Source organism: Pelophylax lessonae, assembly GCF_965119305.1.
Source record: "Pelophylax lessonae genome assembly, chromosome: 6".
Lineage (NCBI taxonomy): Eukaryota > Metazoa > Chordata > Amphibia > Anura > Ranidae > Pelophylax > Pelophylax lessonae.
In genome coordinates this window covers 141,206,123-141,228,898 of record NC_138773.1, presented here as the reverse complement: position 1 = coordinate 141,228,898, position 22,776 = coordinate 141,206,123, and the positions used below count along the sequence as shown (strand labels likewise).

General features: G+C 49.9%; 1 protein-coding gene across 3 annotated transcripts in view; it reads left to right on the top strand.

Annotated features, from left to right (window-relative positions):
- The first annotated feature begins 4,178 nt into the window (after nt 1-4,178).
- The window catches only part of RRN3 (RRN3 homolog, RNA polymerase I transcription factor), a 1,162,251-nt gene continuing 1,143,653 nt past the window's right edge, over nt 4,179-22,776 (top strand). For all 3 annotated transcript variants that reach the window (XM_082260368.1, XM_082260367.1, XM_082260369.1), the window contains exon 1: nt 4,179-4,335. In XM_082260368.1, coding sequence (XP_082116494.1) covers nt 4,243-4,335 — 93 coding nt within the window. In that variant the 5' untranslated portion in view covers nt 4,179-4,242. The remainder of the gene's footprint in view (nt 4,336-22,776) is intronic.

Here is a 22,776-nt window from a genome sequence, read left to right as displayed (position 1 = left end):
ATGCAGACTCTGCAGGAGTTTGGTTGGACGATAAATTTTCCAAAATCGACGTTGTGTCCGTCGGTTCGTCTTCCCTACCTGGGGATGATCCTGGACTCTGCTCAAGCGAAGGTCTTCCTGCCGGAAGACGAGCTCCGGACACTTCAGGACGAGGTCAGGTCCCTCAGGGACACTCAGTGCTCGTCCCTCCGGACATGTATGAGATGTCTAGGTCTAATGGTCTCGACTTTCGAGCCCAGTTTCACATGCGGGGTCTTCAGGCGGAGATCTTGGCCAAGTGGGACGGGCGTCCACAATCTCTGGATCGGCAGCTTTCGTTGAGCCGCCACACCCGAAGGCGTCTTTTGTGGTGGCTCCAGTCCCCGGCGGTGTCGGGGGGCAAGTCCTTTCGTCCCTTGTCGTGGACGGTCATCACTACGGATGCCAGCCTGTCGGGCTGGGGTGGTGTTCTGGGCGTTCTCTCCGCCCAGGGAACTTGGTCGGAGGAGGAATCCTCCCTTCCGATCAACATTCTGGAATTGCGAGCGATAAAACTTTGCCTTCTGCATTGATCGGAACTGCTTCAGGGCCGTCCGGTTCGGGTTCAGACGGACAATGCCACAGCCTACATCAACCATCAAGGGGGCACCAGGAGTGCCCGTGCTGCTCGGGAAGTAAACAGCATTCTGTCGTGGGCCGAGACGCACGTCCCGGCGATAACGGCTGTACACATTCCGGGGGTGGAGAACTGGCAGGCGGACTATCGGAGTCGCCAGACCCTGGACCAGGGGGAATGGTCCCTTCACCCGGATGTCTTCCAGATGTTGTGCGAGAAGTGGGGTCTTCCGGATGTGGACCTGTTCGCGTCTCGTCTGAACAACAAGGTGGAAAGGTTCCTGGCAAGGACGCGCGATCCTCGGGCAGACGCCTCAGACGCGTTAGTGGCGCCCTGGCATCAGTATCGTCTGATGTATGCCTTTCCACCGATTCAGCTGCTGTCCAGGCTGCTTCGCACGCTGTGATTCTGGTGGCACCGGACTGGCCTCGCCGGTCTTGGTACGCAGACCTCGTAAATCTGGCAGTCGACGCTCCGTGGCGTCTGCCGCTTCGGGACGACCTTCTGTCTCAAGGGCCGATATTCCATCCTGCTTTACAGTCGCTGGCTTTAATGGCCTGGCTGTTGAAAGTCAGGTCCTGAAGGATAGGGGTCTCTCCCCTGAGGTCATTCCCACTTTGATCAAGGCTAGAAAAGCCTCTTCGGGAAAAATTTACTACCGTACTTGGAAAGCCTACTTTGCCTGGTGTGAGTCCAGGGGGTATTCCCCTCGCTCATACTCGGTGTCGAGAGTGTTGGCTTTCCTCCAAACTGGAGTGGACCAGCGTTTGGCGCTGGCCACAATTAAGGGTCAGATTTCTGCGCTGGCCGTTCTTTTTCAGCGCCCAGTGGCGTCTAATTCATTGATTAGCACCTTTGTTCAGGGGGTGCGACATTTGGCCCCTCCGAGGAGGGAACCTTTGCCTCCATGGGATTTGAACCTTGTTCTGTCCGTGTTACAACGGGCTCCCTTTGAAAAGATCAGGGAGATCTCGTTGTCTCTGTTGTCCAAAAAGGTTGCCTTTTTGGTGGCGATCACTTCGGCTCGCAGGGTGTCGGAGCTGGCGGCTTTGTCCTGCAGCTCTCCCTACTTGGTGATTCACTTGGATAAGGTGGTCTTGCGACCTAACCCATCTTTTCTTCCGAAACGGATCTCGGAGTTTCACCTGAATGAGGACATTGTCTTGCCTTCGCTTTGCGCGAAGCCTAAGCATCCGAAGGAGGTGGCTTTGCATGCCTTGGATGATGTTCGGGCGATCAGGGTTTACCTATCATCGACTAAGTCCTTTCGCAAGTCGGATTCCCTATTCGTCCTTCCAGAGGGACCTCGGAAGGGCATGGCGGCGTCGGCTGCTACCATCGCCAAATGGATCAGACAGACGATTGTGCAAGCCTATGCTTTGAGGGGGAAGGTTCCTCCTTTCCCTGTGAAGGCGCACTCTACCAGATCTCTGAGTACGTCTTGGGCCTATCGTCATCAGGCTTCTGTGGCCCAGGTGTGTAAGGCGGCGACTTGGTCGTCCGTTCACACCTTCTCAAAATTTTACAAAGTGGATGTTCAGGCATCGGCAGATGCTTCCTTTGGCCGTAAAGTTCTTAGTGCGGCAGTGCCTTAGGGTCCCTTGTTTGGGCCCTTGGCTGTTGGGGTGTTTTTACCCCTGGGTTACTTGTTCTTCCTGGGTTGTTGCTCCTGTTGAGCACGTTTTCCTGTTGCCAGGTTGGTTCTCTTACTTTGGTAAGGTTCCTTTCTCTGATGTGGGTACTGCGTTGCTTTATGCGCGGCTGCGTTTTTTCCCACCCCTCATGTCTACACTGCTTTGGGACGTCCCCATTAGTGAAGATTATGAAGTGGCGGCGACTGTCGGAGGACGTAAGAGAAAACTGAATTTTTGTAAAATTCCTTTCTCTGAGTCCTCCGAGAGTCGCCGCCCCCGCCCCTCTTTTGGGGTTTATGTACTCTACTGCTATGCTACTGAAACTGAGTTGAGAATGCTGGAAGCAGGGAGGTATTGACTGAGGGGACCACCCCCTAGGGGTGTGATATGCTAAAAGCTTTGATATTAACAAATCTTGTTGCCTAGCTACTCCTGCGGAGCAAAGGTCAATTACCCCATTAGTGAAGATTATGAAGTGGCGGCGACCGTCGGAGGACTCAGAGAAAGGAAGTTTACGATAAGATTTTACAAAAATTCAGTTTTCTTTGCATGGATCCAAGTCCCTGTTTTGCAGAGACAAAGGATCCATGTCTTCCCTCTTGACAGAATGTTGATCTGGCTTGTTTACAAATGCAGACCGGCATCCTGTCTCTGTACCAGACAATAGGCGGACATCGAGTCCGCGTTACCTGATCACAGTGGGAGCAAGCCGGCTACGTGATCCAGCGCAGAGGGGCCCTGTAGCAGTAAAACTGCTATAGGGCGGACCTTAACCACTTTACCGCTGAGTACTTGAATAGTACTGCGGCAAAGTGGCTCGTTCCCGTCTGACGACGTAGACCTACGTCGCCAGACTCCTCCCCTGTTTTCATTCACAGCGGGAGTCGGGCCAGGGGAGGAGCAGCGGCGATCGCCGCTGCTCTGCCCCGATCATCGGGGATCTAGTGTGGAGATCCGCCCGCCTGTGTAAACACAAGCGGGCGGATCTCCTCAGTGACAGGGAGTGACAGATCGGACTGTTCAGCATAGCTGGACATCCGATCTGTCCCTGTCTCACTCAGTCACCTCCCCCCCAACACGTCAGTAAGCACCAGGCATACATTAACCCCTCCCTCTCCAATAAAATTAACCCCTTCCCTGCCAGTGTCATTTTTACAGTAACCGTGCATATATATAGCACTGATTACTGCAGTAATGTCACTGGTACCCCCAAAAGTGTCAAAAATGTCAGTCAAGGGTCCGATCTGTCCGCCGCAATGTCGCAGTCCCGCAAAAAAATCGCAGATCGCCGCCATTACTCGTTAAAAAAAAAAAAAACACCAAAAATGACAGAAATCTTTCCCTTTGTTATTAAACGCAATAACTTTTGCGCAAACCAATCAAAATACGCTTATTGCAATTTTTTTTACCAAACATGGGTAGCAGAAAACAAATTGGCCAAAAATTTAAAAAAAAATTGGTTTTTACATCTTTTTTGGGGGGAATTTCATATAAAAAAATTTTAAAAATATTGTTATTTTTTCAAAATAAACGCTCTTTTTTTGTTTATAGCGCAAAAAGTAAAAATCGCACAGGTGATCAAATACCACCAAAAGAAAGCTCTGTTTGTGGGAAAAAAAGGACATCAATTTCGTTTGGGTACGGCGTCGCACGACTGCGCAATTGTCAGTTAAATTCGCACAGTGCTGAATTGCAAAAAGTGGCCCAGACGTAAGACAGCAAAATGCTCTAGTGGTAAAGTGGTTAATGAAAAAAATCATGACTTTACAATTACTTTAAAAGAAAATGCTAGATGAATGTTATCTTCATGTTATGGTAAAATCTTTGCTTTCATGTTTTCTATCTTTGTTCTCATTGGTATTTATTGTAATATTATTTTTCAACACAATATACAGGACGGGGAAAAAAAGCTATAATGTATATACTATTTACTTGTTTTTTTTTTTTTTTTTTTAGGTTAATAGCTGTATTTGCTGTTCGTAAGGTCGATGTCTGATCTTTTGCAAGGATACAATGACTGAATCTCATGTTTTTTTGAGTTCTCCGCCAAAGAAAACAGTCAGGTTTGGAGGAAAAGTGACAGAAGTCCTGTCCAAGTATTCACAGGTATTCTGGGTTATTTTCCTTTCATAGTATTTTTGAGTACTATTTTTGGTTATTTTGTATATGTGAATATTAATAAGATAATTGATGGCAAAACATTCCATAACAGAATGACTACAGGTTTCCATTATGATTTTGATAATACTGTGGCTTTGTTATTATGGCATCATAGAAAAAAGAGAAACTATAATGCTTTTTAGTCAAATTTATTCTACGTTTTTCAAGTTTATATATTGCTTAATTCGTGTTTTTTTTAGATTTTTTCTTTGTATATGTGTACAGCTTGTGTTCCTAAAATAAACCTAATAAATCAGCACCAGCAGGGATGCACAGAACCCCTGCACCAAATCCACTGTAGCCTAAAACTTCGCTTTTATTAGACAATAAATAAAACACCTAATACAGCCCTCAAAATTCCCGCTCGCATTTGGCGAGCAGTATTTCAGTGAAGGCGAGTGTGAAACTGCATCACAGAAGGGTCAGGGCTGCGGATAAGAAGGTATCACTTTTCCTACTGTAGGCGGTTCAGAAAGCAGAGAGATCAGTGTGACAGGTGGGCGGTAGCAATTGCAGAGCTCTGACCTGTGCGGCTCTCTGTAGCTAAAAGTTTGTTTCTCGCTCTCTCCCTTCCACCGGCTTACTGCTGCACAGACCAGTGGAACAACCAATAGCGCTGCTCATCTGAAAGGGAGGGAGTGACTGCTGATGTTGCCCCACCTCCTGCCACATCCTTAGCCAATCAGCATACCCCAGCGCCGGATGGGATCGGACATACCTGGCTGAGTAGGAAGAAGGTATGATCACACTCCTGCTCACACAGGACTTTACATAAATAGTTCTACAGAAAGAGCTGAGGATCCTCACTGCAGAAGTCTTATCAGTGTGTTCCCCCTCCTGTGCAGATTAGGCAGTGAACACACTGATCGGGAATGGCTTCCCCTGCTCTTCTCACACTGCTTCTTATCTTTGTTTTTATGTAAACTGCACAAAGGGTAAACACACTGATAATGATGAGAATTTGATTTCTGGAAGACGCTGCAACCGGCATTAGATAGGAGTATGTGACATGTAATTGTCTTCAGCTGTTTCTATTGAGCTATGTGTGCCAGAGTTCTGTCTCATCCCTCCATCATTTGTTTGACTTTTTTATGTTATCTTTGCAGGATTTAGGCTGGTCAGGCTAGGAGCTCCAGACTTGTTAACCATTTACTGCCTTGTATTCTGTACACAGTCTCTGACCACCCCCTGTATTCTGTCTGCTATATCTGATCACCCCCTGTATTCTGTCTGCTATATCTGACCACCCCCTGTATTCTGTCTGCTATATCTGACCACCCCCTGTATTCTGTCTGCAGTCTCTGACCACCCCCTGTATTCTGTCTGCAGTCTCTGACCACCCCCTGTATTCTGTCTGCAGTCTCTGACCACCCCCTGTATTCTGTCTGCAGTCTCTGACCACCCCCTGTATTCTGTCTGCAGTCTCTGACCACCCCCTGTATTCTGTCTGCAGCCTCTGACCACCCCCTGTATTCTGTATGCAGTCTCTGACCATCTCCTGTATTCTGTCTGCAGTCTCTGACCATCTCCTGTATTCTGTCTGCAGTCTCTGACCACCCCCTGTATTCTGTCTGCAGTCTCTGACCATCTCCTGTATTCTGTCTGCAGTCTCTGACCATCTCCTGTATTCTGTCTGCAGTCTCTGACCATCTCCTGAATTCTGTCTGCAGTCTCTGGCCATCTCCTGTATTCTGTCTGCAGTCTCTGGCCATCTCTTGTATTCTGTCTGCAGTCTCTGGCCATCTCTTGTATTCTGTCTGCAGTCTCTGGCCATCTCTTGTATTCTGTCTGCAGTCTCTGACCACCCCCTGTGTTCTGTCTGCAGTCTCTGACCACCCCCTGTGTTCTGTCTGCAGTCTCTGACCACCCCCTGTGTTCTGTCTGCAGTCTCTGACCATCTCCTGTGTTCTGTCTGCAGTCTCTGACCATCTCCTGTGTTCTGTCTGCAGTCTCTGACAATCTCCTGTGTTCTGTCTGCAGTCTCTGACCATCTCCTGTGTTCTGTCGGCAGTCTCTGACCATCTCCTGTGTTCTGTCGGCAGTCTCTGACCATCTCCTGTGTTCTGTTGGCAGTCTCTGACCATCTCCTGTGTTCTGTCTGCAGTCTCTGACCATCTCCTGTATTCTGTCTGCAGTCTCTGACCATCTCCTGTATTATGTCTGCAGTCTCTGACCATCTCCTGTATTATGTCTGCAGTCTTTGACCATCTCCTGTATGCTATCTGCACTCTCTGACCGTCTCGTGTAGTATGTCTGCATTCTCTGACCATCTCTCTGTGGTATACATAGCAGAACTTGTTTTTTAACTGTATCCCAGTGGGGATGATATTTTGTCATGCCATATTGACTTTTTAAGTGTAAACTTGGTATGGGTATTGTCGTTGTTTACATATCATGTTTTTACTGTTTAAACATGTAAGGCTTCTTTCACGCGGTCCGCCTCCGCAGGCGGATCCGTGTTGCTCAGCAGGGATCGATCCGCGATCCCCGCTGAGCCGGGCGGATGACAGCTCCGTCTCCGCTTGCAGAGCGGAGAGGGAGGTGTCTCAGCACCCGCTGCCCTCTATGGGGGATCGGAGGAGAGCGGACCGCTTGTCCGCTCTCATCAGATCCGCTCCGCTCCGATTACTGAACGGATGGAAAAATAGGGTTTCCATCCGTCCAGATTTCAGCACAGGATCGGATGCGGATGGCAGCGGGTGTCAGCGGAGGTGACCTCCGCTGACACCCGCTGCCCCATAGAGCTGCATGGAGGATCCGATCAGATCCGCCTAAAAAACTGACGGGCGGATCTGATCGGACCGCCCGTGTGAAAGAGCCCATAAAGTTGTTGTTTAATATTTATTTTTGTAACTTAATTCTGAATAAAACCTTTTTAACAGTGAGAATTTACGAGGGCATGTTTAGGTGCAGAATTTGGGGTGAGTAACTCTTAAAGCCTGGCTAGTAGCTCAGGACTTCAAATTTTGAGCCCTGACCTAATATATGGAGTATAGGAAGTCACAGAGAACTGCCAGGTGCGTGACCTTAACTTATATGGCAATGTTACTACACTGTTAGGCAAGAACTACTACTGAAGCATGATATATTAATCATAGAGGGTATATATAATTGCCTCCATCGTAAGGAAAATAAAAAAAAAACATAACAAACCGCAAACCTGTTTTTCGCTGTTGTTGAGAATTCCTATCTGGAAGGAGATTTGTATAGCGTAGGTTTGGGTCAGTATCCAGAACACATCCTGCTACCCTACAGTCATGGACTAGTGCTATGAGTCACTGTGGCTACTGAGAGGCTTGATTGCCACCCTAAAGCCAAACACGACACAGTGCCCATTCCAGCCTGGTAGAAACACTCTTCTAATACCACTATCACCACCAGTACATAAAGATATAAGTTTACCTTTTAAAAAAAAACAAAACAAAAAAAAACACATCTTTCTCTTACGTCCTCCGACAGTCGCCGCCTCTTCATATTCGTCACAATGGGGTATTAGACTTTGCTCCGAAGGAGTAGCTAGGCAACAGAATATGTTAACATTAAAGCTTTTAACATATCCCACCCTCAAGGGGTGGTCCCCTCAGTCAATACCCTCCTACTTCCTGCAACCATATCTCAGTTTCAATGTCTAGCTTGTCAGGAGTGGCTGGCTCTCTCTGTGCTGGGGCTTTGTGCCCCAGACTCTTTCTTCTTTTTTTGATTTTTTGTTTGAGTTTTCTCTCTACCTTTGCTTAGCTGTTCTTTTTGTCAGCATTAGTTAGTTCTTCTGATGAAGAGGATCATGCGGGCTGGGTCTCGGGCTGATCCCCCTGGTCGCAGGTCGTGGGTCAGTGGCTTCCCAGCCTGCCATCGAGCGTTCAGCCAGGTAACGCTCCTGGCACAGTGAACGACCCATCCCTGTTCGGTGCAGGGATGATTGGTGAGGTGGCTACCTCACTGGACGCTGTGCGGTTTCTTAACCCTCATTTGTGTGTCTTGTATGCGACTCTCCCTGCCTCATGTGCAGCGGCTTGTTCGCCTGTGCGGGTCCCTCACGCCATTGTGAGGTAAGTGTATCTATGTGGGGACCTGTCTGTCTGGGGGGGGGGTGTCAGTCTGGGACTGTGTAACCTGCCTCTGCTCTCACTGTTTGTCTCCCTATCACTCGGCTGCATGCTGTGGGCTGCAAGGGGGGGGGGAGCTGTGTGACACTATGTGTGTCAGCTTTGTCAGTGTGAGAAGCTGTGTGCTGTGGGGCATGTTTTGTGGCATGTTTGGGCACTATACAGCGATCGCTGCGGCGATCTACCATGTTTTTTTATATATGGCTAAAATGTGGGCATTACTGTACTGTGGAGCGGCGGTTTCGGCGCCAAACGGCGCCATTTTGCCTGCACTCGCTCCGGCCGCATGTTCTACATGCATGGCGGCCATTTTCTTGTAGCCTCCCATAGGCTTTAATAGAGCGCCCTGGTCGCATCACTTCCTCTTCTCCTGGGTACACCGATCGAGGCAGCAGCAGCGGCGAGGGTCTCCTCAGGTTATATCCTTCTTATCCATTGCCTGTGTCAGTTTTATTGTCCCTGTGGGGGTCTCATTGTGCTTGTGTGTGGTGCGGTGGGCTGCGCTCGCCGCGCTTGTTAAAGGGGCAGTTAACCCTTTATTGTCCGGCATTTGATATTGGGGCAATGGATTCTCAGGAGGGCAAATTTCCTACCGCTTTGGTGGATAGCCAGGGGACCGCTGTTTCCCCCCCAGGGGGGGATTTAGCCACTATTGTGGCTGGCCTTGCTGCTCAGGTGCAGATGCTGGTGGCTGCTCAATCTACTAAGAGACCCAGGGTTTCTCTTTCCTCTGATTCTGAGGGTGAAGGTGATGGGGCTGTTATGGCGGGGGTCTCGTTATCGGGGTCCCGCTCCTCCCTGGATCTAGTGGGGTCCGAGGTGGAGGCTGAAGTTGAAGGGGTTGATAATTCTCCCCCTGGCTCGCCTGAAGAGCTTGCAATCATGGATGACTTGATTGCTTCCATAAAACAAACGCTGCGTTTGCAGGATGAAGTGTGTCCCCCAGCTGCCTTGGCGGCTTATGGGACGCAGAGAAAACGCAGGACGCCGCAGGTTTTTCCCTGCAATGATGATTTTCAGCGCGCGGTTAAGGAACAATGGCGCAATCTACGCAAACCTTTTGCTGTGCCAAGTAGGTTCAAGCTGCGTTATCCTTTCTCGCCTTCCACTGATGAACGGTGGTGTGTGCCACCCCCGGTGGATCACGCAATTGTGGTTTTAAACAAATCCACTGCAATTCCTGCAGAGGATTCCCCAGTGTTCCGTGACGCCACGGATAGGAGATTGGAGTCTCTTGCCCGTCATACTTACTCTGTTACGGGTTCTATGCTTAAAGCTCTGTTTGCCTCTCTCATGGCGGCCTAGGCTGTCGCAAGTTGGACGCAGATGCTTAGGCGCGTCCTGGTGGCCGATTCGGCCTCGCCGGCGACCCTGGATATGGTGGATCAGATCCACCAGGGTGTCATGTATCTGTGTGATGCGGACTTGGACTTAGTCCCGTTGGCTGCACGTGTGCACAGCGTGGCGGTGTTGTCTCGCCGCCTGGTTTGGTTGAAATGTTGGTCGGTGGACCAATCTTCCCGTAAGACCTTAGCCAATCTGCCTTATGATGGGTCTCGCCTTTTTGGGGAGTCCTTGGATGTGTTGATTAAGGGGATCACCGGAGGTAAGAGCACTCTCTTGCCCCATTTCCCCAAGGCTAAGGGGGCTTCTGGGAAGAAGCATGCTAATTTTCGGCCCCCTCAGGGGTCCTTTCGTGCCTTTCGGTCGCACTACAAGGGCAAGCCGTTCAAAGGTCAAGGCTCTCAAAAGAAGCCCTGGTCTGGGAAACAGAAGTCCGGTCAGTCCGGATCCGCAGCCCATAACAGTGCGGCCTGAAGGGGCGCCCTCACCCAGTTTTGGGGTGGGGGGACGCTTGCTCGGTTTTCTTCAACCCTGGTTGGCCCGCATGCGGGACAGATGGGTTCAGGAGATCGTTCGATCTGGTTACAAGATCGAGTTTCTCTCTCGGCCGGAGAGCAGATTTTTTCCCTCAAATCTTCAGCTGTCTCCGGAGCGTTTACGGGACCTGCACCTGGCGGTGCGGGACCTGAGGGCTCAGGGAGTGGTGGTTCCGGTGCCTCATCGGGACAGATTTCGGGGATTTATTCCAATCTGTTCACCGTGCCCAGGAAGGAGGGCAAGGTTCGTCCAATTCTGGACTTGAAGGCTCTGAACCGCTCTGTGCGGGTTCGCAAGTTCCGCATGGAATCCCTGCGGTCGGTGGTGGCTGCCCTGGTTCTGGGGGAATTCATGGCCTCCATCGATTTAAAGGATGCGTATCTTCACATCCCCATTTTCGAGGGTCACCAACGGTACCTTTGATTCGCCATTGCGGAGGATCATTACCAGTTTGTGGCGTTGCCTTTTGGTCTCGCCTCGGCTCCGCGGGTTTTCACCAAGGTGCTTGCACCGGTTCTGGCATTATTGAGAGCCCAGGGCATTTCTGTCCTGGGGTATCTGGACGACATTCTGGTTTGGTCTGCGACCAGCCAGGGTCTGGAGAAGGACCTGTCTGTCACGATGCAAACTCTGCAGGAGTTTGGTTGGACGATAAATTTTCCAAAGTCGACACTGAGTCCGTCGGTTCGTCTTCCCTACCTGGGAATGATCCTGGACTCGGTTCAGGCGAAGGTCTTCCTGCCGGAAGACAAACTCAGAACTCTTCAGGAGGAAGTCAGGTCCCTCAGGGACGTTTCGCTCTCGTCTCTGCGGACGTGCATGAGATGTCTGGGATTGATGGTGTCGGCTTTCGAGGCGATTCCCTTCGCCCAGTTTCACACGCGGGGTCTCCAAGCGGAGATCCTGTCCATGTGGGACGGGCGACCTCAATCTCTGGATCTTCGAATCTCGTTGAGTCATCGCGCCAGAAGAGACCTTCTGTGGTGGCTCCAGTCCCCGATGGTGTCCGGGGGCAAGTCGTTTCGTCCTATCTCGTGGACGGTGATCACCACGGATGCCAGCCTGTCGGGCTGGGGTGGTGTTCTGGGCGTTCTGTCCGCCCAGGGAACTTGGTCGGAGGGGGAGTCCTCCCTTCCGATCAACATTCTGGAATTGCGTGCGATACATCTCTGTCTTTGACGCTGGACGGACCGGCTGCAGGGCTGCCCGGTTCGGGTGCAGACGGACAATGCCACGGCGGTGGCCTACATCAACCACCAAGGGGGCACCAGGAGTGCCCGAGCGGCTCGAGAAGTGGCCGACATTCTGACTTGGGCCGGGGCTCATGTCCCGGCGATAACGGCAGTGCACATTCCGGGGGTGGAGAACTGGCAGGCGGACTATCTGAGTCGCCAGACCCTGGATCAGGGGGAATGGTCTCTCCACCCGGCTGTCTTCCAGATGTTGTGCGCGAAGTGGGGTATTCCAGATGTGGACCTGTTCGCGTCTCGTCTCAACAACAAGGTGAGAAGGTTCGTGGCAAGGACGCGCGACCCTCGGGCAGACGCGTCGGAGGCCCCGTGGCATCAGTACAAGCTGATGTACGCATTTCCACTGATTCAGTTGCTGTCCAGGTTCCTTCGCAGGTTACACTCGGAACGCAGCATGGTGATTCTTGTGGCACCGGACTGGCCTCGCCGGTCCTGGTACGCAGACCTCGTGATTCTGGCGGTCGACGCCCCGTGGCGTCTGCCTCTTCGAGACGATCTCCTGTCTCAAGGTCCGATATACCATCCTGCTTTACAGTCGCTGGCTTTGACGGCCTGGCTGTTGAGACCGAGGTCCTGAAGGAGCGGAGTCTCTCCCCGGAGGTCGTTCATACCTTGATCAACGCGAGGAACTCTTCCTCGGGGAAGGTTTACTACCGTACTTGGAAAGCCTATTTTGCCTGGTGTGAGTCCAGGGGGTTTTCACCCCGCACGTACTCGGTTTCCCGAGTGCTGTCCTTCCTTCAAACAGGTGTCGATCAGCGTTTGTCGCTGGCTACGATAAAGGGTCAGGTGTCTGCGCTGGCCGTTCTGTTTCAACGTCCCGTGGCTTCCAACTCCTTGGTTGGCACTTTTGTTCAGGGAGTGCGGCATCTGGTTCCTCCTAGGAGGGATCCTCTGCCCCCTTGGGACTTGAATCTCGTTTTATCTGTGTTACAACGTGCTCCTTTTGAACAGATCAGGGAGATCTTGTTGTCTATGTTGTCCAAAAAGGTCGCCTTTTTGGTGGCGATCACTTCGGCTCGCAGAGTGTCGGAGCTGGCGGCTTTGTCCTGCAAGTCTCCGTATCTGGTTATTCACTTGGATAAGGTGGTCTTGCGACCTAATCCTTCTTTTCTTCCGAAGCGAGTTTCGGAATTCCATCTAAATGAGGATATTGTCTTGCCTTCGCTGTGTGCGAAGCCTAAACATCCAAAGGAGGTGAGTCTGCATTCTTTGGATGTTGTTCGGGCGATAAGGGTTTACCTTAAATCGACTGAGTCTTTTCGAAAGACGGATTCCTTGTTTGTTCTTCCTGAGGGTCCTCGGAAAATGGATCAGGCAGACCATTGAACAGGCGTATGCTTTGCAGGGGAAGGTTCCCCCTGTGCCTGTGAAGGCGCACTCTACTAGATCTCTGAGTACGTCTTGGGCCTGTCGTCATGGGGCTTCTGTAGCCCAGGTGTGTAAGGCGGCGACCTGGTCGACCGTGCACACTTTCACAAAATTCTACAAGGTAGATGTTCAGGCATCGGCGGATGCTTCCTTTGGCCGCAAGGTTCTTAGTGCGGCGGTTCCCTAGGGTCCCTTGTGGGACCTCTGGCTGTTGGGATAGGTTTTTATCCCCTGGTTCTTTGTTTTTCCTGGGTTGTTGCTCCTGTTGAGCAATTTTTTTCCTGTTGCCCAGCTGGTTTCCTTCCTTTGGTAAGGTTCCTTTCTTTGATGCGGAGACTGCGTTGCCTTACGGCGCGGATGCGTTTTCCACCCCTCATGTTTGCACTGCTTTGGGACGTCCCCATTGTGACGAATATGAAGAGGCGGCGACTGTCGGAGGACGTAAGAGAAAACGGAATTTTTGTAAAATCTTACCTGTAAAATTCCTTTCTCTGAGTCCTCCGACAGTCGCCGCCCCCGCCCCTCTTTGGGGTTTGGTTGTATACTCTACTGCTATTCCACTGAAACTGAGATATGGTTGCAGGAAGTAGGAGGGTATTGACTGAGGGGACCACCCCTTGAGGGTGGGATATGTTAAAAGCTTTAATGTTAACATATTCTGTTGCCTAGCTACTCCTTCGGAGCAAAGTCTAATACCCCATTGTGACGAATATGAAGAGGCGGCGACTGTCGGAGGACTCAGAGAAAGGAATTTTACAGGTAAGATTTTACAAAAATTCCGTTTTCTCTTACGTCCTCCGACAGTCGCCGCCCACTCACAAGTCTTCACCAATGGGTATTGACCTTTGCTCCGCAGGAGTAGCTAGGCACAAGATTTGTTAGTAACAAAAGCTTTTAGCATAGACACACCCCTAGGGGCTGTCCCACTAGTCAATACCTCCCTGCACCAGCATTCCCAACTCAGTTTGATCTTGCCTAGCTTAGGAGTAGCAGGCTTTCCTGTGCTGGGGCTTCAGTCTCCGCCTTCTACCCTTCTTTTGATTTTATTTCAAAGTGTTTTTTCTTTACTTTACTAGCTGTTATTTTACCAGCTCTTAGATGGGGATCTTCGGATGAAGAAACATCATGCAGAGCTGGGTCTCGGACTGGCCGCCCTGGGTCTCCAGGGCTGAGGGTCAGATGGATCCCCAGCCTGCCATCGAGCGTTCGGCTATGGTTCGCCCTGGCATTGTGAACGACCCATCCCTGCTCTCTGCAGGGATGCAGCCTGTGAGGTGGCTACCTCACTGGACGCTTTCTGCGGTTTTGTGCTGCCTGCGTCCCGGCTACGGCACTCCCTGTCATATGAGGACAGCGGTTTTCCGTTTATGGAGGCTACCCCACGCCATCCGGTACGGTAAGCACCTTTTCTATGTGGGGGCCTCTGTCTGGGGTGTCAGTCTGCTGTACTGTGTGTCCCCTCATGTCTGTGTAGTGGGCTCCCTGATGTATCCCTGCGGGGTTAATATTTATTCACTGTAGTGAGGTGGGGACCCCTCTCTTTCATATGTCACCTTGTATGTTCTGAGTGCAGACATGTATGTGCGGCGACCACTACGGCTGAGCGCCGCGCGGTCCGCCATTTTCACTGTGAGTGACATGTTGGCTTCACCCTGGGCCTTGTACAGGGTTGCAGTGCAGTGTTTTTGGCGCCGATCGTCGCCATTTTTGGTGTGTGGCGGGCCGCTCGATCCGAGCACATGTCGGCGGCCATTTTCTAGAAGCCTCCATTGATTCCTATGGGAAGCCATTTTCCCTGAGCCAGCAGCAGTGTTATAGTTCAGCCTATCTCTGGAACAGCGATCAGTGGCAACGCTCTGCGAGCTCTGCAGGTGATCTCTCCATACCTTTCTGGGCTATCCTTCCTAATTCAGCTGTTTTCTGCCCCTGTGGGGATCGGTGCTTGTTGTGGGCTTTGCGGTGGGCTGCGCTCGCCGCAGCGCTTAAAGGGCCAGTACCTTTTTATTCCACACTTGTTTATTAACATGGATTCTCTGGATAGCTGGTTCCCCCAGCTTCGGCTCCACGGGTTCTTACCAAAGTGCTGGCACCTGTTCTGGGCCTGTTGAGAGCCCAGGGCGTTGCGGTCTTGGGTCATCTGGATGATCTCCTGTTTAGATCGAGTGTCAGTCAGAACTTGCTGAACGCCCTGTCCACTACGGTACAGGCGCTTCAGGAGTTCGGTTGGACCATCAACGTTCCGAAGTCGACGCTGTCTCCTTTGTTTCGCTTTCCCTATCGGGGAATGGTTCTGGACTCTGCTCATGCTAGAGTGTTCCTGCCGGAGGGAGAACTCCGGACTATTAAGGATGAGGTCAGGTCCCTCCGGGACACCCGTTCCTTCTCACTCAGGACCTGTATGCGGTGCCTGGGGTTAGTGGTCTCGGCCTTCGAGGCGATTCCCTTTGATCGGGTTTCACACGCGGTCTCCCCAAGTGGAGATTCTGGCCAAGTGGAAAATCCGTCCTCAGTCTTGGGACCTGAGGGTTTCGTTTAGCGCCGAACCAGAAGGGATCTTCTGTGGTGGCTCCAGTCCCCGGCTGCTATGGGCGGTGATCACCATGGCTGCCAGTCTGTCGGGCTGGGGTGGTGTTCTGGGCAACCTGTTTGCCCAGGGAACTTGGTAGGAGGAGGGATCCTCCCTTCCGATCAGCATTCTGGACTTGGGAGCGATACAGCTTTGCCTTCTCCAGTGGTCGGAACGACTTCAGGGCCGTATAGTTCGGGTTCAGACGGACAATGCCACCGCAGTGGCTTACGTCGACCACCAAGGGGGCACCAGGTGTGCCCGAGCGGCCCGGGAAGTGACCGACATTCTGTCCTGGGCCGGAACTCACGCCCCGGCGTTCACGACAGTTCACATTCCGGGGGTGGGGAACTGGCAGGTCCATTATCTGAGCCGCCAGACCCTGGACCAGGGGGATTGGTCCCTACACCCGGAAATCTTTCAGATGCTGTGCGCGAGGTGAGGATCCCCGGATGTGGATCTGTTTCGCGTCTCGGCTGAACAACCTGGGGGAAAGGTTTGTGGCAAGCACGCACGATCCTCGGGCGGCCGCCTCGGACGCGTTAGTGGCACCGTGGCATCAGTATCGGCTGATGTATGCCTTTCCTCCACTTCAGTTGCGATCCAGGCTCCTTCACAGGTTGGCCTGAAAACCGCACGTGGTGTTTCTGATGGCACCGGACTGGCCTCGCCGGTCCTGGCACACGGACATCGTTCATCTGGCGTGCCGCCTGCCACTGCGGGAAGCCCTTCTGTCTCGTTGACCGATCTTCCTTCCTGCTTTACAGTCGCTGGCTGTGACGTCCTGGCTGTTGGAAGCCAGGTCCTGTGGACGGGGGTCTCTCCCCTGAGGTCCTTCCTTCTCTACTCCTACGTCTGGTAACGTTTATTACCGTGCTTGGAAAGTGTACTTTGCCTGGTATGTGTCCAGGGGGTTCTCCCCTCGCTCATGCTCGGTGTCGAGAGTGTTGGCTTTCCTTCAGACTGGTGTGGTCCAGCTTTTGGCACTGGCCACGATAACAGACCAGGTTTCTGCACTGGCTGTTCTTTTTCGGTGCCCTATGGCGTCTCATTTCTCATTCGCACCTTTGTTCGAGGTGTGCGTCTTTTGGCCCCTCCTCGGAGGGGGCCCTTACCTCCGTGGGACTCGGACTTGGTTCTGCCCGTGTTGCAGCGTGTCCCCTTTGACAACTTCAAGGGGATATCGTTTGTCTCTGCTGTCTGAAAAGATTGCTTTTTTAATGGCGTTCATTTCGGCTCGCAGGGTGTCAGAGTTGGCGGCATTGTCCTGCCGTTCTCCCTACTCGGTGGTTCACAAGGGTAAGGTGGTCTTGCGACCTCACCCGTCCTTACTCCCTAAGGTGGCTCTGGCTTTCACCTTGGTGAGGACATTGTTGTGCCTTCGTTCTGTGCGAAGCCCGTGCATCCTAGGGGGTTGCTTTGCTTTCCTTGGATGTTGTCAGGACGCTCGGGGTTCCCCCTGTCGTCCACTATTTCTTTTCGCGAGTCTGATTTCCTCCTTGTCCTTCCTGAGGGTCCTCGGAAGGGCATGGCTGCGTCTGCGGCGACCGTTGCCAAATGGATCTGACAGTCCATTGTTCTGGCCTATACTTGCAGGAACGGGTTCCACCCTTCCCTGTTAACGCGCACTCTACCTGATCTCTGGGTACGTCTTGGGTCTTCCGGCTTCGGGCCTTGGTGGCCCAGGTGTGCAAGGATGTGACTTGGGCGTCCGTGCACACCTTCTCCACTTTTTATAAGATGGGTGTTTGGGCATCAGCCGATGCCTTCCTTTTGGCCGCAAGTTCTCTGTGCGGCAGTGCTATAGGGACCCTTGTTTATGGGTCTTTGGCTGTGGGGGTGTTTCACCCCTGGGTTACTTGTTTTCCTGGGTTGTTGCTCCTGTTGAGCACTTTCCTGTTGCCCAGCTGGTTCTCTTACGGTGTGTAAGGTTCCTTCTCTGCTGTGGGTGCTGCGTTGCTCTTCTGCGGCTGCGTATCCCACCCCTCATGTCTACACTGCTTTGGGACATCCCATTGGTGAAAACTTGTGAGTGGGCGGCGACTGTCGGAGGACGTAAGAGAAAACGGAATTTTTGTAAAATCTTACTGTAAAATTCCTTTTTCTGAGTCCTCCGACAGTCGCCGCCCCCCGCCCCTCTTTTTGGGGTTTTTGTGTACTCTTACTGCTATGCTACCAAACTGAGTTGGGAATGCTGGTGCAGGGAGGTATTGACTAGTGGGACAGCCCCTAGGGGTATGTCTATGCTAAAAGCTTTTGTTACTAACAAATCTTGTGCCTAGCTACTCCTGCGGAGCAAAGGTCAATACCCATTGGTGAAGACTTGTGAGTGGGCGGCGACTGTCGGAGGACTCAGAGAAAGGAATTTTATGGTAAGATTTTACAAAAATTCCTTTTTTTGCAGTTAAAAAAAAAAATGGGAATTATTTGTTTGACTGTTTGCCTGGAAAATATTTCACCTTCGATCTGCCATGCAGGACTCCTGCAGACTTGTCAGTGTATATGCAAGTTTGTACGGGCGGGCAGATACACTGACAGGAAGAGAAAATGCACTACCTAAAGCGCTTAACAGCTCCTTGATAGTTCATTGAGGGCTACAAGGCAACAGCCGCAAAGGTTGTCTGGACTTGGAGTTTCCCCTTCTTGGAACTCTGTGAGTGAATGTTTTTTTTTTTTTTTAAAACAGTGACAGCGAGCGGGGGGATAAGATCCCCCCCGCTTGCTGTCACTAGATGTTGTTAGGCCTGCCAGATATGCTGACCGCTCCTCCGGTTTCCTGACCTGTAGTCTTGTTATCCCAGTATCAGGTGGAGGAGCGGATAGGGTCTTGCAGGCGAAATATCGGGACCACAAGTGAAAGTGCAACCAGAAACTCAAGGATCAACAAGTAAGGAAAGGACTCACGGTTAGAAGTAGATCGGGAGCCAAAACCCCAAGGGGGCGAAGTTCAGTAGAGTGGTCCAGAGCGAGCCGAGTTCGGTAACCAGAGTCCGTCCAAACCAAAGGTGAGATCTGAAGAGTAGTCAAGAGCGAGCCGAATTCGGTAACCAAAGTCTGTACAATCCAAATGTGTGATCCGTAGAGTCGTACATAAACAGGAAACAAAACCGATACTAAGGCACCAGTAGGAAGTGGAAGAGAGTTTTTATGGGTAGTAGGATTAGGTAACTGACAACAGCTGGCCACTGGGTGGAGCAAGAGTCAAATACCAAAAGGTAGCTGATGAGAGAAGCTTGCTCAGAATATGAATCATCCCGTGGCCCAGGCAGCAGGGAAGACGACCCAGAACACAACAGGACACCAGATGGAATCCCGGCCAAGGCGTGACAGATGCAGCATTTTGGGGAGACGCTGCAGGAGTAACATGTCCATGTTACATGTTTCATCCTAAAAAGGTCCGAACTCGGGCAAAAATTGGAACCTGATTCACCCGGACTAATACAGTGGTCTGTGATAGAAATATGCGCTCTCACTGTACTAATGACACTGGCAGGGATGGGGTTTAATGGGCACTCAAAGAGTTAAATGTGTTCCCAGGGGGTACTTGCTAACTGTGTAAGTAGGGTGTGTGTACCGTGGGAAAGCTGAGATCCGTGTTTCTGCTTGGATCACTGCCTTCCCTTGTCACATAATGGCTGGGGGAAAACTAACAAAAAGCACTAAAAGATGAAAGGTCCTTCTTGTTCTGCCCAAAATCAAATCACCTTTGTCACTAACTTCTCACATGAGTTCAATTCAGTCAAGGGTATAATTTCCAAGTATCTGACGGTTTTATATGCAGATTCTGATCTTGTTCCTGTTTTGTCAGCAGGCTGCAGATTTTCAAGCCAATGTTCACCCTGAGGAAAATGTTTTCCTCTAGCCTATTTTTGTCCTTACGACAGAAAATCACATGGTTGACGGTCTCTGGCTCATATATACAGTGCCTTGCAAAAGTATTCGGCCCCCTTGAACTTTTCAACCTTTTGCCACATTTCAGGATTCAAACATAAAGATATAAAACTGTAATTTTTTGTTAAGAATCAACAAGTGGGACACAATCATGAAGTGGAACAAAATTTATTGGATATATCAAACTTTTTTAACAAATAAAAAACTGAAAAATTGGGCGTGCAAAATTATTCAGCCCCCTTAAGTTAATACTTTGTAGCGCCACCTTTTGCTGCGATTACAGCTGTAAGTCGTTTGGGGTATGTCTCTATCAGTTTTGCACATCGAGAGACTGAAATTTTTGCCCATTCCTCCTTGCAAAACAGCTTGAGCTCAGTGAGGTTGGATGGAGAGTGTTTGTGAACAGCAGTTTTCAGTTCTTTCCACAGATTCTCGATTGGATTCAGGCCTGGACTTTGACGTGGCAATTCTAACACCTGGATATTTTTATTTGTGAACCATTCCATTGTAGATTTTGCTTTATGTTTTGGATCATTGTCTTGTTGGAAGACAAATCTCTGTCCCAGTCTCAGGTCTTTTGCAGACTCCATCAGGTTTTCTTCCAGAATGGTCCTGTATTTGGCTCCATCCATCTTCCCATCAATTTTAACCATCTTCCCTGTCCCTGCTGAAGAAAAGCAGACCCAAACCATGATGCTGCCACCACCATGTTTGACAGTGGGGATGGTGTGTTCAGGGTGATGAGCTGTGTTGCTTTTACACCAAACATAACGTTTTGCATTGTTGCCAAAAGGTTTTGATTTTGGTTTCGTCTGACCAGAGCACCTTCTTCCACATGTTTGGTGTGTCTCCCAGGTGGCTTGTAGCAAACTTTAAACAACACTTTTTATGGATATCTTTAAGAAATAGCTTTCTTCTTGCCACTCTTCCATAAAGGACAGAATTTGTGCAGTATACGACTGATTGTTGTCCTTTGGACAGAGTCTCCCACCTCAGCTGTAGATCTCTGCAGTTCATCCAGAGTGATCATGGGCCTCTTGGCTGCATCTCTGATCAGTCTTCTCCTTGTATGAGCTGAAAGTTTAGAGGGACGGCCAGGTCTTCGTAGATTTGCAGTGGTCTGATACTCCCATTTCAATATTATTGCTTGCACAGTGCTCCTTGGGATGTTTAAAGCTTGGGAAATCTTTTTGTATCCAAATCTGGCTTTAAACTTCTCCACAACAGTATCTCGGACCTGCCTGGTGTGTTCCTTGTTCTTCATGATGCTCTCTGTGCTTTAAACGGACCTCTGAGACTATCACAGTGCAGAAAAACGGCAGTTTATACGGAAACTTGATTACACACAGGTGGATTCTATTTATCATCATTAGTCATTTAGGTCAACATTGGATCATTCAGAGATCCTCACTGAACTTCTGGAGAGAGTTTGCTGCACTGAAAGTAAAGAGGCTGAATAATTTTGCACGCCCAATTTTTCAGTTTTTTTTTTTTTTTTTATATTTATCATTTTATTTTAATTTCAAGGAAAATCAATACAAACGTTATAATATATAAACCAAGTGAGGCAAATAGAGCACAAAGACAGAAGCAACATCAACTTTCCTGTTACAAAATATGCTACATTCATCCACAAATTTCCAATCCTTTAATATTCAAACAATTATCAGTTACTCATCCCGGAAGAGGCATTGTTAAGGCAGCAAGTCTCTTCAAAATCTCTCCGTCTTACTCTTCCCTTTCCTACAAAATCGATCCTTGCCTCTCTTCCCTTCATTATTCTTCCACCTTTTATTCTAAAAAATACTGTAAACTTTTACATTTGTCTTTATCTCCACCTTGTCGTGGAAATTAAAAGGGCTTGTACTGAAAAGTACAAATGCGCCGCTCTCCTATATAACGATTTACCAATTGCTCGGCGACAAAGAAAGGAACAAACGCGCTGGGTCATTTCGATGTCATCTGCCAGGTATCTCTCAATTGGATATGTATGTGTGTGCATTTGTGTAGTAAGAGCAAGTGTTTGTGTGTGAGAGTTTGTGTCTTTTCATGGATGAATGATGTGTTAGGGCTACTGTGTCTGTGTGTGTCAGTGTGTCTGTGTGTGTGTGTGTGTGTGTGCCTCCTTCTGTGTGTTCTGATCTGTTCTGCTGTGTTCTGAGCAGGGCTTGTTTATTTACAGCAAGTAAGTGAGTTACAGGGAGTGGCTTCATTACCACCAATCACAGATACGTATACATTCAAAAAGCACAATAGAAACTGTGGAGTACACGCCCATAGATGGACAGGAATGAACAAAAGGCTCAACTGCCACGAAGAAGCACATGGCTTTTCATTGTTCATTCATGTCAATCCATAAAACATGTATTCCTTACTTGTTGGTGGGTTTCCATCAAACATGATTCATATATATAAACCAATTTTGATAGTGACCATTCTATTTGTTCCAGATGATGAGGTTTTATCTGCATAAGATAATAGCAGCAGCCCCCCCCCCAGTCACACCGATCGAATGCGACTATAAGGAGCTATCTATTAATCTTGGTAAAATAAGAATTTTCCATATCACAGACATATCTCAGCAGCGCAGGGCCCTGAACCGCAGACATAGACCTATGCGATGGACTCTCTTTACTACAAGTATTTTGCCATCTCATCCATTGGAAGATTTTCACCAGCAAGTCTTTCCTGCAATGACAGTTAAAGCGATAATCACTGTAAATATCGATTATCGGTAAAACCGTCACTGGGAGACATTATGACTATTTAAACTAAAATCAAAATTTCTCTTACGTCCTCCGACAGTCGCCGCCATCTTCATATTCGTCACAATGGGGTATTAGACTTTGCTCCGTAGGAATAGCTAGGCAACAGTATATGTCAATATTAAAGCTTTTAACATATCCCCACCCCAGGGGGTGGTCCCCTCAGTCTATACCCTCCTGCTTCCTGTTTCATACTTCAGTTTCAATGTCTAGCTTGTTAGGAGTAGCTGGATCTCTCTATGCTGGGGCATTTTGTCTCAGCCTTTCTCTATTCTTTTTTGATTTTTGTTTGAGTTTTTTCTCTCTCTTTACTTAGCTGTTATTTTTGTCAGCGTTAGTTCTTCTGATGAAGAGGATTCGTGCGGGCTGGGTCTCGGGCTGATCCCCCTGTTAGCAGGTTGTGGGTCAGTGGCTTCCCAGCCTGCCATCGAGCGTTCAGCCAGGTAACGCTCCTGGCGCAATGAACGACCCATCCCTGTTCGGTGCAGGGATGCTATGGTGAGGTGGCTACCTCACTGGACGCTGTGCGGTTTCTCAACCCCATTTTTGCTGCGTCCTGG